Here is a 16,972-nt window from a genome sequence, read left to right as displayed (position 1 = left end):
CCGCCCCCAGCGCGTCCGTAACCCGGGGCAACTGTCGCCCTCGCCCGCTGCGGGGGTACTTGGTTGTCCCGGAGCCTTCCATCCTGTGGGCCCCACAGAAGGGTGTGAGCGGCCGCGGCCGCTTCCCCGCCTCCCGGCCAAGGCCCCGGACCACTGCACGGGCGGCGGAGCGAGAGGCCCTGCCCAGTTCGAAAGGAAGCTGCGCACTGAGGCCGGGAGGCAAAAGGGGGAGGTAGTGTGGGCCGGGGGAGGGGCTGGAATAAGAGTGGGAGGGGCCTAGGGGGGCGGTGAGTATGTGGGTGGGGCGGTGGGAGGAGCCGCAGAGAGGGCGGAGCCCTGTGGGGGAGAGGCAAAGGGAGGAAGGGGAGGGGCTCGTGGGCAAGGGGGGACGTTTTGCTGGAGAGGACAACTCTTGAAAGAAGAGTAGGCATCTTTTGTGACACGGTAGCAGCTGCTGGATGCTGGAGGAAGAGAAGGAGCTACCTAAGGAACAAAGAAGGATCTTGGAAGAAGGGAAGGAGACTGGGGGAAGGGGAGGGGCTAGTCTAGTAAAGAGAAGAGTCTGCTGTGAAACGCCTAGGCTTTAGGAGCAACAGGTGGATTGGGTGTATTTGATGACTTGTGCTTTCGTGTAGACTTGTAAACTGGGTGATACCCAGAAGACAGGCGTTGCTTTACTCTTTTATCCCCGGAGTTAGGCATCTAATAGGCACTGAATGAGTGAATGGGTGGAAAGAGCGGAAAGCTGGGAGACTGGGACTGCAGTAAAAAAGGTCTGATCTGGAGGGATGATTCCCCTAGGAATCATTCTATGCATCATCAAAGCTGCTGTGCTCTGTGGACACATAATAAGTATAAGGCACAGATAATTAACATGGAGAGATAAGATTTATACTCTTGAAAACGTGAACAAATTGTGCGAGCGGTGCATGTGCTTCGCTTTGAGGCAAAGATTCAACTCCCCGCCAAGTTGTGTTCTAAAACTGTAAATTAGATTGAAGTCTTCAAATCATTTTCCTTTAGAAACTTTATTACCAGTGATCAGCATGCCCAAGCCAATCTTCAAGACGTATTGAACCACTTCATATGCCTGAAGCTTAGCTCTGTATTAAGAAACTTCACTTCTACCATGCCCCACAGTGTTTCTATTCATTGATTTCTTCTTTCGATACATTGTTAAGGATCCACAGAACATCCATTCAGAATTCCAGCTGAGGCTGCCAGGCAACCATCTTTCTCTCCTGGCTGAAATTCTGACATAGATTGAAAATTCCTTTAAACCTGAAACTTCCAGGAAGATGGAGGTGGGCGTAGGGCATGGTGTAGAGCCAAGGTGGTGGCAAGTTTTGAGGGATTATAGCTTGCTTTTGACTTAAACCCCCGGCCAGGGCTTTTCACCTCCTCTCCTGGCCCATCAACATTCCCCTCACCATTAATTGCCTGGGAATGTGTCAGCCAGGTGTAGGAATCTAGAGTAAGGATTTGGAATCTTTTTATATAAGCCATGGCAAATAGGTGGCGCACATGCTACCTCTCTTTATTCCCTGGCTGACATCGTTAATCAACCACACACCCCTTTCCTCCAGTGTCCAAGTCTTATCATCCTTCTCAACACAACCTTCCAGTTGTATTGGAACTGTTTGGAACTGACAATCATCCCTAACATAGACAATAAATTTTTTAAAAATTAATGTTTGTTTTTGAGAGAGACAGAGGGTGAGCAGGGGAGAGGAAGAGAGAGAGGGAGACACAGAATCCAAAGCAGGTTCCAGGCTCTGAGCTGTTGGCACAGAGCCTGACTTGGGACTCACACTCATGGACTGCCAGATCATGACCTGAGCCGAAGTCAGGCACTTAACCAACCGAGCCACCCAGACACCCCTAAATATTTTAAAAATAAATAGACATCAATGTAAATGTAAATTCCTCTAACGCCTGGTAAAATTCCTTTTTTTTTTTTTTTAATTTTTTTTTCAACGTTTTTTATTTATTTTTGGGACAGAGAGAGACAGAGCATGAACGGGGGAGGGGCAGAGAGAGAGGGAGACACAGAATCGGAAACAGGCTCCAGGCTCCGAGCCATCAGCCCAGAGCCTGACGCGGGGCTCGAACTCACGGACCGCGAGATCGTGACCCGGCTGAAGTCGGACGCTTAACCGACTGCGCCACCCAGGCGCCCCTAAAATTCCTTTTTTTAAGAAATGGGTGCACCTGGGTGGCTCAGTTGGTGAAGTGTCCAAGTCTTGTTTTTGGCTCAGGTCATGATCTCACAGACATGAAATCGAACCCTGCATTGGGCTCCAGGCTCAGCATGGAGCCTGTTTGGGATTCTCTCCCCCTCACTCCCTCTGCCTCTCATCTGCCACCCCTCGTCACGCTCATGCACGGGCTCTCCCTCTCTCTCAAAAATAAATAAATAACCTAAAAGAAAAAAGATTGCCTAAATTGATAGATCAAGAATGCTGTAGATGAGATTTATACATGTAGGCCAGATAATAGCGAGGTGAATTTACAGCTGGTTGGTACTTAATAAACGTCCAAGTACAAGGCATATCCACATGGCATTGTCCTTTACCTTCTCCTCACCAGCATTTTATCAGTGACTTAAATAAAGAGGACGTATGCCCCTCAAATTAATAGAGTGTTAAAGTGGAAAGGAATGGCCAAACTGTGGGGTGTCACAGTCAGATTCACTGTTATCTAAGCAGGTTGGATTGGTGGTCCAACATGGAGAAAATTTTAGAAGGATCAGATCCATTTAGAGGTCTATATCTAGCACAAAAAAAAAAAAAAAAAAAAAAAAAAGAAGAAGAAGAAGAAAAAAAAAAGAAAACAATTCAAAAAGAAAATTAACGGCATGTATGTGGAGTGAAGAAGACAGGGATTATTGACAATTCATGTGGGGGAAAAAATGTAGAAGTTATAGTTGACCCCAAGCTCAGTGTTAATCAAGATTGTGATATAGCTTAAAAAAAATGCAGCAATCTTTGTTCAATTAGTAGGTGTGGATTTTAGAGCAGAGAGAGTCAGATTTCAAACTAGACATTTCTCACCAGACCACATTTGAAATATTTTTCAAATACTCATTTGAAAGGTACTATATTTCCTCATTTCCCGGTACTATATTTTAAAGACATTGACAGGCAATGGAGCGTTCTTAAGATGAGGGAATTTGAGATTCCCATCTGAAGAAATAATAGCTGTCTTCAGTTATTTTCAGGATTATCAGATGTTGCTTTTGGGAGCAACACCAGGAACTGAGAGGCATAATTTTCAGGCTTGCAGATGTCTTGTTTTGAGAACATTCTAATCTTTAGAGCTACCAGTGGAATGAAAAAAGATGCTTTTAAAGTAATGAGCTCTCCGTTATAGGAATGTAAAGCTCCATGGAAGTGAGGAAAGTGGAATAGCATGACCTATTGATTTACCTCACATCTGTAAACTAGCCATAATTTTACTCTCAGAAAATGACTATTACAGCCATGCAAATCTTTACATTTCAACATCAAAGTAAGAGTGCATACAATTTGTAAGAAATCACATAGCCACTCTTTTAGCTGATCTTTAATTGCTTCTTGTACGTTTCTTTTCTTTTAAAAAAAATTTTTAATGTGTATTTATTTTTGAGAGAGAGAGAGAGAGAGACAGAGTGTGAGAGGAGGAGGGGCAGAGAGAGAGGGAGACACAGAATCCGAAGCAAGCTCCAGGCTCTGAGCTGTCATCACAGAGCCCAATGCAGGGCTCGAACTCACAAACCATGAGATCATGACGTGAGCCGAAGTTGGACGCTTAACCAACTGAGCCACCCAGGCACCCAGCTTCTTGTACATTTCTATTTGTTATCTCTTACATGAGCTGGAAGACAGGAATGGGCAATACAACTTGAAGGCACGATTATTGGAGAAAAATTTAACACTAAGACTGTTCTCTTCACTGACTTTTTTTTTTTTTTTCTAATTAGAAAAGACCACCAACATTCTGTTTTAGTAGTGGGGCATCCTGACCCAGCTTGAACATCCGTATCTCAGAGGAGCATCGCAATCTGGTATGCAGTAATCTGACCATTTGACTAAGGATACTGTGGTTACTGACTTCAAGATGATTCTTCACTTTTGGTCACAAGGAGCCAATATTGTTCCCGTGATCCTCCATGAAAGGGGTCACGTACTCACAAAATGCGGTATTTATAACAAACATGTAAAGTGCTTACAACAACGCCTGGCGCGTAAAAAGAGCTATGTAACAGCTTATTTTTATTATTTAATATTACCGTCACCTGGGTTTCTTTTGGCGCTTTCGAATATGATGTGACTGGCACTTCTGGTACCCTCACTGGGTCCGACTTCCACTGACTCCAGAACAGGGCCTTCCCCGATACCGCCTCTTTGGCCCCCGCTGTTCCTTTGTCTCGATATAGACATACGTGGAGATAATCTTGTCCTCCTCTCAGATTTCACAGTTCCTCATGACCTCCAACAAATAGTCGGAAGAGCTGGAGATGGTTAACCTGAGAGAGAGAAGAGCACGTGCAGCCTTTTCACAGGGCTGTTGGAAAGCTGAGGCATCAGGCAGCCTTCGGATCGATGACTCTTCAGCCTTTTGTAGCCACAGACGGCTTTGTGACACTGATGCGGGCCCCTTCCTGGAAGAGTGCTTGAGCATCTTCAGAGGTGTCCTAGACCTCGTGAAGCCCACCCATGGCTGGGAAGGCTTTCCCTCACAGAGCCCTGCTCTGGAGCACAAAATGAGGACGCCAAGTAGAGGATATTGAGGGGGCAGGGAAACCAGTGCTGGTTCCATATAAGGAAGATCTTCCTCAGAGCCCTGCTGCGTTGTACGTCGCCCAGGGTGGTTTTTACGATAGTGATGGCCAGACTTGGCCCAGTCCAATTAGAATCAGGATCTCTGTGGGCAGGATGTGGGCCTGATGATTCCAAGGTGCTGCCAACTTTGAGAACCAGTAAATTAGAGCTCTTTGCCATTGAACAGACTTTCTAAGTAGTGAGCACCTCGCCAGCAGAGATACTTCAAGAACAGAACTTTTTTTTCTTATTGATTTGAACATTCTAACGATACTTAATGTCTCCTGAACAATATCTCTTTTCTCTATTAACCTCACGCGTACAGTTATCGTTTAAATATGTGGCTTTGCTTTGGAATCTGCTTTTTTCCTTCCGAACTGCATACTTGTTAAGTCCTTTGGGTTGTGAGGCATAAATGTATTTGTAATTCAGAAGAGAACAGGACCAAGTCCGGAGCTTCTTTGGCCTGAGCCGTGCCTGAAGTGGAATTTTACAAGATGAAAGGACCGGGCTGGTTTGCACAGTCTGGCCCTTAATCATGCTTCTGTTTCTAATGAGAATAGCACTCCTGGTTTTCAGTCACTTCTTTTTCCCTTTTTTTTCCTCCCCCTTCAGATTTCATTCATTTCCTCTGATGTCTCACTGGAAAAGATCAGGATGTCCAAAGATATCTGACCTTCCGTAGGTAAATGGAACTTTATTAGCATCAAAATGCCACTTTAAGACTATATGAAAAAGCCAAAATGGTAATTAAACAGATATTGTTATACGAAGTTACCTCAACAGAAAATGTTACAAGTGGGCTTCTGGCGGGGATTGCATCAGGGTGAGAGAAAGCAACGTGTGTCATCCCAGTGGCCTCTGTGTCATTATAAGCAAGGAAAGCTCAAGAAGGCGCTGGCTGTCCCTCAGCATTCAGCTGGACCATTGGAGGCTCTGAGTTTCATCTCTGCCGCTTGCGGGGTCCCCAGGAGGAGCATCTGTCTGTAGGAAGGTAGTATAAGCACACCCGTCTTCTAGATGAGCAAACAGACCCAGAAAGGTAATTGGCCCAAGGTCGTGCAGCTAGCAATAAGATTGGAACCCTGGCTGTTTGGCAACCAGATCTGTGCTCCTGATCAGGACGATGACTTTCCTAACTCTTTGACTGGGTTACCAATGCCAAGTTCCGTTTTTCAACCTGAGAAAACATCAGTTAAGGATAGACAGCATCACCCTCAGCATCACTGCTGCCACCGCCGTCACCACCACGCGGGGTACTAGTGTGCACGGGGGCTGCCATGACATGGCATCACCACAGACCGAGCGGCTTGAATGACAGAAATGCACTGCCTCACAGTCCCGGAAGCCGGAAGTCCAAAATCAAGGTATCGACGGAGTTGGTTCCTTCCGAGGGCCGTGAGGGAAGGATCTGCTCCGGGACCCCCTCCGTGGCTTGCAGTCTTCAACCTGGGCCTCCTCACACGGCCTCCCTCTCTGCGTGTCTGTGTCCAGATCACCCTTTTCGTAAGAACACCAATCATCCAGGGTAGATTAGGGTAGATGAGTGAGCAGACTGACTTAGTCTAGACCACATGCTGCCTAGCCTCTGCCTGGTGTCCAGAGTTGCCGTAGGGAAAGAAGAGGCTGGGCTGCACGCGTGCTCAACACATTTCCCATGGTGTTAGCACAGTAGCATCTGGACTGTTTGGAAGTGGAGGGTAGGGGTGCTTGACCCTATATTCCTTGCTGTGCTCTATGCCATGATCCAGGATAGAGACTGAGCTAACATCTCCCTGTCTGCTTTTCCTCGATCCCAACTTTGGTCTTTCATTAAACCCATTAGTCTTTCGAATTGGCCATATGTTTTATAATATCGATAGCTGGCAATGGATGCTTTTGTAATATTTCTTCTCGGTCTCTTCATGAATGTGTCTTGACGTTATTTCGCCCGAGTTGTCGAGTTGATTTTTCAGAAACCACTATTAAAAACTAAGTTCAGCCCTCATTTCATGCTGCAGGAAGAAGATGTTAAAAACCTTCAGCAACTATCACGGTGATGGATCTCTGTCAGGAAAATGAGGCTGAGTTAGAAAATAGTGAAAACGATGAGACGGAATTAACCTATACTTGCCCAGATGAAAGAAGCGAGAAGAATCACGTTTGTTGTCTTCTCAACATCAGCGACATTACGCTTGAACAAGATGAAAAAGCCCGTGACTTTGTCATCGGAACTGGATGGGAAGAAGCCGTGAGTATCTTCTTCACTGAGGTGTCTCACACGCCTGTGTTTGGTGCAGGCCTTTCGCTTTTTTCAAAAATAGTTATTACCCAAAAAATCGATAAATGATCAAGACAGGAAGTTTAGGAATAGAGGTACAATATAAATAATGATAAGAGCGGTACCTTTTATTCGGTGTTTGTGGCCAGTTAGTACTGGCCAGCACAGGACTCAGTGCTTTACACACATCAGTTCATTCAACCTGCCCTATGAGGCAGGTATTGGGACAAGGACAGTGAGGCACCCAAAATGTGAAAGAGTGTGCCGGTGGCCAAGGCAGGGCTTGAATCCAGCTCTTCTGGGCTCCAGACCCCAAGCCCTTAACTGCTGGGCTAAGCTCCCCAAGAGACGTGAGATTTCTGTCCTAGTGGTTCCACTCAGAACTCCGTGGGTTTATTCTTAAACTATTCTTAGAATCAATACTAGAATCCTAAATTTAGAACTGTAAGGATGTCACATTGGAAAAGATTAGGATGTCCAAAGATATCTGACCTTCCATAGGTAAACGGAACTTTATTAGCATCAAGTTCAGTGATTCCTAGGTGATGCTTGGCAATGTCCCACAAATACGGATGAGGGGAAGGGGGCGCTACTGGCATCTACTGGGCTGAGGCCAGGTGTGCTGCTGCATATCCTGTAGTGCCCAGGACAGCCCCTGCCACAGGGAATGGCCCGGCTCTGTGTTCGCTCAGGAGTGCCATCACAGAATACCACACACAGGGGAGCTCACGCAACAGACATTTCTTTGTCACAGTTATGGACGGTGGGCATCCAGGATCCGGGTGCCAGCATGGCTGGGTTCTGGGCAGGGAGCCTCTTCCCGGTTTTGTGCTCACATGGCCCTCCTTGGTGGTGCAAGCAGAGAGGGACCGCTTATCGCCTCTTCGTCTCATAAGGGCACTAATCCGATTATGAGGGCCCCACCGTCTTGACTTCGTCAGCCCTAGTTACTTCCCAAAGGCCCCACCTCCAAATTCCATCCCTTTGGGGACTCGGGCTTCAACATAGGAATTTGGGGAAACACAATCATGCAATCCATAACACGCCCTAAATGTCAGAAGTGCTGAGGTTGAGAGACCCTGATCTAATTATGACTATGGAAATGGAGGCCAAGACACAGCAGAGCAACTCCCCCAGCCCACTTGGCGGTTGATGGAGCCGTGTCTGCAGGACCCTTGTCTTGTGCTCTCTCTGCGGCACCACCCACCCCTGCCTTGCTCCCGCCAGATCAGTCAGTGTCACAGACAGTTCTACCTGAGGATCTGACTTTCCAAGTTTAGAAGGTTCTGTTCACCCCTGGAAAGTAACAACTTTGCAATGTGTACATATCCAAAGGCTGTTCAGAATTCAAGAATTTTCTTGAAAGAAATGCCGCACGTGCCCCGTGCTCAGAGTATGTTTGCCGCTCACGGTCTGTCGAGGATGATCGTGCCACACCGTCTCCTTCCGCTTAACCACCTGCTGCCCTTCACTCTCTCCGGCCACCCAGCCCTGCCCGGCTCCTTGGGCGGCCTTATCTCAGCAGGTGTGACACAGACCTGTCCTGCACTGGCTTGTGGCCCTTTGGTACTTCCTGTGCTGGTGCCGGGGGCCTGGCTGCCAGCACATGAATGAGGACGGAGAGCACTCTGCTGGCAGCGATTTATGAGCGGTTCCTGTGTGTAGAACCAAGGGATCTCACAGCATGGGGGGCCTCGGGACTGTTCACTTCTGGCCCAAACCGGCCCAACACAAGGGGCCTTTCCTGTCACTATGTTGGTCTCTCCCTATTGGAGCCCTGGGGGCACCCACACCACTTGGGAGCTCTGTGGGGACTCCGGAGGGAGGCACAGTCACCTTGCAATTGCAGCTTGGCTCTTGATCCTGGCAGAAATCTGGACCTTTGTGCCAACACTTAGCCTACTTGTGACAGCCTACCTGTGAGGATCAAAAGAGCCAGGTGTCATTGACCCCCATCTCTGGACTTGGATCCCCTGTCAGGCCACCTGAACACCCTGGAGATACAAATGCTTTGTACCAGCCTCAGCCCAAGGCTCACGTGGGGTGCTTTTTTAAAACCCCCTGCCCAAGTCCATCTTTTGAGTATGGGCTTAGTGTGTTGGGGTGAAGCTCAGGGATCTGGAGTTTACGCAGCAGCTCTGGTGACTTAGGGTCAAGGAGGTGGAGGACATTTGCTCACTCATCAGGCACACCTGTTTAGTAGATGAGACAGAACATCCGTAAACATCCGTAGAAAGATTAAAGTTCCAGATTACTCTGGGATGGTGACCTGAGCCAAAACCAAGAATGGGATGCTTAACTGACTGAGCCACCCAGGTGCCCCATAAATACAAACAGTTCTGATTTGAAGAGCTCTGGCTTTATTTTAATGTGCATCTGAAAAAGTATATAGCCAGCACATCGAGATGCCCACGTATGGTATTTTTGCCTAGTATTTGAGTATTAAACCCCATTGCTAGGGTTTCAGATTAACAAATACTCCTATAAATGCTATTACCAATACTATCACTTAGTATGAGGCTAAAATAGAGTGACAATTTTTAAAAGGTGGTGAGTCAGTTTTAAGAAAAGTATCAGGTCAAATAGGACGGCCCAAATAGGGATGTGTCCAGAGCTGGGGCAGCTAGATTTGAGCAGCTCGGCCGGGAGTAACATGCTGCTGTATTTGCAGGTACAAGGCTGGGGAAGGACATCTCCAACCGCCTGCATCTGGTCCAGGAAGAAGCTTAAAAAGGCGAGGGTGAGAGAAAGTGCCAGCAGCTGCTTACTCTGTGTCAGTCTCTCCCAAGGGAGTTCTGAGGCCGGGCCTCAGTCGGAGGTGGGGAAGCTGGGGTCCGTGGGTCCGGAGAAGGCTCGAGGCAGCCCCTCCCAGACTCAGGGGACCCGCCAAGGCCCCACCACTGCCTCCAGGGAGATTAGCAAGGTCTGCTTTCCCACTTCCAGTCAGGGAGAGAAAAAAAGTCTGCAAATAAAGGAGTTTATTTGGTGCAAGGAAGACTGGGCCACCCCTGAGGCTATTAGGGGCAAGGGCCCGGGCCAAGGTCCCTCCATCTCAGACTCCTTGACTTCCAGGGCCCTTTTAGTCCTACCTCCCCTGAAGGCTTCACCCCCATACGGCTTGGATGTTCTGGGTAAGAAGAGTAAGAACTTTTTCTTGCAGCCAGAAGAGAAGGTGCTGAGTGTGGAAAAGGATGAGTGTGTGGCTTGTGCATGTGGACTGAAAAGGGTTGACGGGAAAGGTGAAAAGAGACCTGTTGAGCTGGCCAAGCACCCTAAGGTCAATGACACATTGCCTTTCCCTCCCCGGGCGGCCCCCGCACCCCTGCTGGCGGATCACGAGAGGGGCTGCCTGCACTGGTCCCTCCTGCCTGAGAAACACCTGGTGTGCCCTCCCAATCCCGGCAACGTGTGCTGTCTGGCCACCGTGCAGCTTTTGCAGAAACAGGGGGCGCAAAACTACAAAGCCAAATTCAAAGCCAGGGAGCCAAGACCTGCCGTGAACACCCAAAAGCTCGTTCTCACAGAGGCCAAGCAGGAAAACAGGTCCAAAACGTTGGAGACCAAAGTGTTCCCGAAAACTCTCTTGCCCTCCCTCACAGTGAGCAGAGTTGTTATTCCTGTCTCCACTCACAGACTCCTCTGAGTTGCCACAATAGAATTCCCTGGGAATGACCACTGTTTGAAGTTCATTCATCCTCTCCCTGTCTCTCTCCCGCCCCGTCCCATCCTTCTTTTCTGCCGTACTCTTTCCTCCCACCCTCCCTTCCCCTGTCCTTTTTTTGGTAGTAGAACCAGGGGAAATTGAACCTCACTCTATGGGTTCTGAGTTATTCTCAAAGCTCCCATATGTATGTGTCACCTGCTTCTGCTGCCTGGCCACTTACAAAACGCAAACGGGTAATGCCATTGTTGCCTCTGCCTGCCTCGTCTCTCTACTCCCCGCTGGAAGCCATGTGGATGGCGGGGACTCTGAAGGGCCGTCCCTCAGTGATGCCCATGTCAGCCCTGAGCCAACTGGCAGGGGCTCTCTCCTCCCCACCCCAATGCCTTAAGCTTAGTGTAAGGGCTTGTTTAGACCACATTATTTCCTGATCTTTTGAACCAGGCAGATATCGATTTGTTGCTTCATTTTCTCTTGCAACAAAGATCTGGAACATTGCTTTAATAGATAACTCCAGCCTATGTCCAAATGAATATCCTTGTGTCCAAGGTGTCCTAACCTTACATCCATGGATATACCATATCCACGACATGCTGCGTGTGCCAGGGTTTCATATACTTATAGCCTCGTGCTAGTCTCCACGTCTGGAAAAGTTTTAGCCACAGGTCTATAAAGTCCATCTCGGGAAGCAGGTTAAGAATAATTTTTTTTTTAAATGTTGCTGTGATTATTATTGCCACCCTTCAAGCTTCCTCCAGCCTTACCTTCGTCTAATATTTGGGAACTGTACAACTCCAGACAGACACGGAATAGGGATGTTACTTTCTCCCTTCCCCTGTCCTCCTTCTTCCCTCATTTTACCCCAATGCATATTTCCCAAAGTTGTATATAAATTAAACATTTGTAAATGAGTTATATTTTAAGTGCCAAGTGACCATGCTATGTAGAGAAATGCTCTGAAAAACCATTTTGTAATATGAGTAACCACTTAGCTGCTCTGTAATTACGTAGTTTGCATTTGCTTAAGATAGGTTGTACTTGGAACTCTGGACTTCCTGTCCCCCCACATGATAGGTAGACAGAACATATGACTGTGTTTGTAAACATCTGCTTTGGTCTTTGTAATGTCTCTAGTTTAGGTGTTTGTTTCTTTTTCTGTTTCGTGGTTTTTGCAGAACACTGGACATGCAGAAATGGTTGTAGTACAGCGGTCATTAAAAGGTGTATTTTGCCTACAGAGATTGGACGCTTCTTTATACTTTAGAGGCAGTTTTTAGGTCCTGCCCACCCCTTCCCTGAGTGAAGAAACCATTTGGATTCTGCCCCCAGGAAGCCACTCTGGTTTCCCACTGTGTCTGGACCGTGGTGGTGTTGGACCCGATGTTGTGTGAGGGCCCTCCGGCTCTGGCCCCTGCCCACCTAAGTCAGTGGGTCTGCAAACCCCCTCTTTTAAAGAGCAGGATGAGGACTAAGCTCAGTACACGTAAAACAGGCGAGAGTGTCTCGGGAGGGAAGCCTCTACCAGCGCAGGTGAGGGACAGAGCCTCGCCCAGTCAGCCCAGAGGTGTTTACATTTTGAGATCTCGAGGCAGTCTGAAAACACTGATCTAAGTTAAAACAGAATATTTTTTTCCTAAGAAAAATTCTTTTGCTGAGATAAGGGTTATAAATTCTATAGATTTGGGGGTAAACATAATAATTTAAAATTAAGAGGAGGGCAGGTCTCAACAAAGGAAGGGCCCAAATTCAAAGATTTGTAGTATCCTTCCTTTTAAGCAAATAATTAGTTTGGCCAACAAAATACTGACTAGGAGACTCCTCTGTGAATAGATAGGCACATTTTGCATTTGGCATCTCTTTAGGTAATTTTTCAATTAACCTGATTAAACTCCTCTGGGACCTTATTTGCATTAGCCTGGGCTTAGCTTGTTTTCTGTGGAGAAAAAATCACTCCAGGTTTCGCCTGTTTCCATTCAGATTAAATCAGGACATCCAGACTGGTCTTTGATGTCCAAGTCTAATGTTTGTTTATTTTTGAGAGAGACAGAGCATGAGCGGGGGAGGGTCAGAGAGAGGGAGATACAGAATCAAAGCAGGCTCCAGCCTCCCAGCTGTCAGCACAGAGCCCAATGCGGGGCTCGAACCAACAAACTGCAAGATCATGACCTGAGCCCAAGTCGGATGCTCAACTGACTGAGCCACCCGGGTGCCCCCATGTCCAAGTCTAGATAAAGGCTAAATGTTTAATAGAATGCAGTCCCGATTAGGGTCCTAGGTCACCAACAAAACTTTCAGGGGGAAATCCCACCATTTAAGGGAGTTAAGCATGTTAACATGGGCTCAGTTGGGTTTTGGATCCTCTAGTCTTCTCTAAACCAAGCACAGAGCGGGGCTGTGTTTCATTTCTTGTATTAGTTTGGGATGTGTCATTAACAAGACTTTCCAAACTCCTATTTTTCTCGAAACCTTATAAATCACCGGATGGAACTGTGGCAGCACCTGACCCAGGGCTCCTGCAGGGCCCGAGGTCACCTTCTGGATGAGGCCAGGCTGAGGCCTGGGGGTGCTGCTGAGGGTCTGGGTGAAGCAAGGGAGGGGCTGGAGGGGTGGGAGACCTGGGCAGACAGATGTCCTGACAGAGAGATGAGGGAGTGGCACTTTTGAAGGGCGAAGGGAAGACTTTAAATCAGAAGGTCTGGCTACATTTGGACGAGTATGCGGGACTTTGGCTCCTCAGGGAGACTTACCCTCATTTTTAGCTTTATTCTATTTATCCTTTGTATTATTGTGAAATTTACCCGTACTTCAAGCACCATGTTATGAAACTATTTGAACCCAGAATCACATTGGTTTTCACTCTCCCTCCCTCCAAGTTCAAGAGCTTCAGGACCTAGAGAGACCACAGAAGCCCAGCCTATCTCTCGGTGGGTACCCCCAGCTGGCCAAGAAGGCCAAGTTGCATAACTCGAGGCTTCACATCTGGGGCTCTTTGGGGTCCAGTGCTTGTGCCATCTTGGTGCTGCATTTGGGGGGTATTGAGAAGCAAGGTGGGGAATAAACTGAGGGGCTCCTATGGCTGTGACCAAGGGCATATCAGGGCTATCCCTGGTACCATAGGGAACACTCTCCCACTGTCTGCCAGGCTCATGGGACCCTGGTGCCAGGAGACCCTCAGTGCCACGCTCTTGCCGTCCAGACTACTCGGCCCGGAGTTCTAGTAGCCACACGATGCAAGAATCCCCTTGAATTTACAAGGCACTGTTCTAAGAGTTCTAAGCCCCTTCTGGGTATCCGTCTCTTTATCCTGAGCAAATGCACGGGTGTCAAGGATCATCTTCTCCCACAACCCAAGGAGAAACCAATCAACAGAGTGTGTTCAGTCAGGTCAATTCCCAGGTATGGAATAGCTGGAGACCACATAAGGCAGGAAGAAGGCTGGAGAATGCCATTCCTTCCTCTAAGCTGGAAACAATTTCAGACACAGGACGTGGTGAAGATGAAGAGGTAATGTACGTAAAACGCCAACAGAGATACGTGCTTTTTCTGAATGTATTGATCAAATCAAATATAAATAAGCGGATCATTTCCCTTTAATGAATGACTGTCCTCTTAAAATTGTAGAGGGGTGCGTGGGTGGCTCAGGTGGTTAAGTGTTCGACTCTCGAGTTTGGCTCAGGTCATGATCTCACAGTTTGTGGGTTCGAGCCCTGCCCTGCATTGGGCTCTGTGCTGACAGCACAGAGCCTGCTTGAGATTCTATCCTCTCTCTCTCTCTCTCAAAATAAATAAACTTAAAAAAAAAATTAATGCCATTGTTCAGAATTCCTTACTGTATAAGCAATACTCCTAACATCCACTGCTCATGCTAAATCAGTGTGAATATTAAGAGGCTGCCAATACCGTGGATACCAACTCCTTACTAGCCCCCGGCAAAACGTGGCACGTATATGTGAAAATAGTTCTTGTTCCTGATTTAGCTCAACCTACAGACATTTCTTCCCTGTGTATCTTTTAAAATCAAACTATTTGTCTGCTTATGAAAACTTCTACTGTTAACTTGAAAACATACTGTAAGCCAGTCATATTTTCAGCACTACAGGACTATTACCAATTTTATTTGTTTTAACGTGCATGTGTTCTGAAGAAAACTAGAAATCAGACATTTAATTTGGGATAAACACCACTAGTTCTGATACTGTTTATGACTCTGTAGGCTTAGTTTCTGTGCCTATTCACCCAACCCTCATGACTGATTTCTGTAATGTAACTTCAGGAAAATGGAATGTCAGAGAGCTACTTATTATGGTAGTTATTTAGAGATCACCAGGAAGGGAAGGATAAAAAGCTGTAAGCAAAAGCAGGAAGAAGATTCCAAGCTTGGAACAAGGTCTTATTGACATTATACCATGCTAATAAGCTCAGGCCTTTATGCAAAAAAAAAAAAAATAATAATAATAATAAATAAAATAAAAAACCAAAACAAAAAAACCTTGTTCACATTGAAATGACATGTATAGTTTTGAGAATGATAAAGTCACGAAGGAGATACATTTTCCTTTCAAAGGTTTTTGTTTTTTCAAATATTTGACCATTTCGCAATAAACTAAAAAACATATCACTTATTCTGTTTTGTTGTTTCTTTTTTGTAGCATCCTGACCTATAATATTAACCTGCTTTACAATCAAGTATCAAAAGTTAGTGGGAGGGGCCTTGGCAAAGTTTCTCCTATGCAACCATCACTACTTTGTGGACTTAGAACAAAGTTACAAATGTGTGTATTTTGTTATTAGTAAGGCAATATAAAACATAGAGGTTTTTTCCTCAAGCTTGTTGAAACAAATGAATGACTATCGGTACTCTTCCAGTTCAAGTACTATAGACAATGCTTTTATTTACTCACATGGTTTGGACATTTGCTCCTTTCAAACGTGCACGTTTTTAAGTGTACTGCAGGCACTTGGGTGTCTCAGTCGGTTAAGGGACTGGCTTGATTACGGCTCAGGTCACGATCTCATGGTTCATGAGCGTGAGCCCCACGTTGGCCTCTGTGCTGACAGTGTGGAGCCTGCTTGGAATTCCCTCTGCCCCTTCCCTGCTCGTGCTCTCTCAAAATAGTAGTGTTAGTTCGAGAACACTCATAAACTGGGAATCCCCTTCATCTTTAGCCTGCCTCTCCTAATACGTAAGCTAATACATCAGGGTGTCTGTTAACAGTGTTCATACAACGGAAAGACCTCTTTGGATTTAAACGCTGCAAAACAAGGGTATTTAGTTGACTACCTTCTTGGCCATAAGAACATTACACTAGCCAACATCTTGCTGAAGAAACTAGAGGGAAATTCCTGTCATCTGACAGTCTTTTAGATGTTGGGAGTATGAAACCAAAAGACCGATCTGCTTTCCTAGCGACAGATCTGGTGACACTATAACGCACTTCCAATGGGAACACACACACGTATACTGTGAAATGTAAGGAAACTGAAACTGCATAAACACCTGAGACTTCTTCATCCCTAAATCCCCAAAGGTACAAGTTCCTCCTCCTCTTTCTTTAAAAGCCTTTGGAAGACCAGTGTGAGAAGCACTGCTTTAAATATACCAGATAGTAAATGCTCCTTGGAGTCAATAGTAGATGGCAGGTTTTGGTGAGGTTTGGACTGGAGTTAAGATAAACCATCTAAAACTGAGGCCATAAAGGATTACACGAAAGTATCACCCTGTCACTTGCCACTATTAATAAAACAATTCAACTTCACTAGACTGACATGCTTACATTTTCCTCTGATCAAAAGTAGCCTCAAACCTTACTCAGCATCTTTCAAGTAAGTCCACAAATTTTTCTATTTTCATTTCCCCTTTATATCAAGGAATCAGAAACATACTGATCTGGCTTTTCACAAATCAGTGACTAAGCAAAGAACTACTCATGTTGTAACCCTCTCGTTTTTGCTCTTAAGCTAGCATTACATTATTTACAAAGATAAAAGGGACCCCATTATAAAATGGCCGTGACTTGGGGGCACCCGGCTGGCTCAGTTGCTCGAGCGTCCCACTTCAGCTCAGGTCACGGTCTCGTGGTTTGTGAATTCAAGCCCCACGTCGGGCTTTCTGCTGTCAGCAAAGAGCCCGCTTTGGATCCTCTGTCCCCGCCCCTCCCTCATTTGCATGCTTTCAAAAATAAACATTTAAAAAAAGTAAATAAAACGGTCATGAATTGGCAAATGCATGAATTGGGGGTAATTCCCTTC

General features: G+C 46.4%; 1 protein-coding gene across 7 annotated transcripts; it reads left to right on the top strand.

The window, feature by feature from the left end:
- The first annotated feature begins 42 nt into the window (after positions 1–42).
- On the top strand, positions 43–10,734 carry CE2H16orf46 (chromosome E2 C16orf46 homolog). 7 transcript variants are annotated; one of them, XM_042919385.1, is made up of 5 exons: positions 43–232; positions 3,962–4,045; positions 5,418–5,487; positions 6,803–7,032; positions 9,734–10,734. In XM_042919385.1, exons 4-5 carry the CDS (start codon positions 6,841–6,843, stop codon positions 10,703–10,705), a joined length of 1,164 nt encoding a protein of 387 aa, XP_042775319.1. In that variant the 5' UTR covers positions 43–232; positions 3,962–4,045; positions 5,418–5,487; positions 6,803–6,840; the 3' UTR covers positions 10,706–10,734. The 7 variants fall into 7 exon arrangements, with proteins under 7 accessions (XP_042775319.1, XP_042775318.1, XP_042775320.1 ...); XM_042919384.1 differs by lacking the exon at positions 3,962–4,045; XM_042919386.1 differs by lacking the exon at positions 5,418–5,487.
- Positions 10,735–16,972: the final 6,238 nt, after the last annotated feature.

Source organism: Panthera leo, chromosome E2 (genome assembly GCF_018350215.1).
Source record: "Panthera leo isolate Ple1 chromosome E2, P.leo_Ple1_pat1.1, whole genome shotgun sequence".
NCBI classification, from domain to species: Eukaryota; Metazoa; Chordata; class Mammalia; order Carnivora; family Felidae; genus Panthera; species Panthera leo.
Note: the sequence above shows the minus strand (reverse complement) of the source record. Positions and strands in the feature narration are given on the sequence as shown.

What these genes read in the sequence shown, in the direction of transcription:
- CE2H16orf46 (XM_042919382.1), top strand. Translation starts at nt 6,841, where the DNA reads ATGGATCTCTGTCAGGAAAATGAGGCTGAGTTAGAAAATAGTGAAAAC. An exon ending in GAACTGGATGGGAAGAAGCC is followed by an intron (nt 7,033 to 9,733) that starts GTGAGTATCTTC and finishes CTGTATTTGCAG; the next exon opens with GTACAAGGCTGGGGAAGGAC.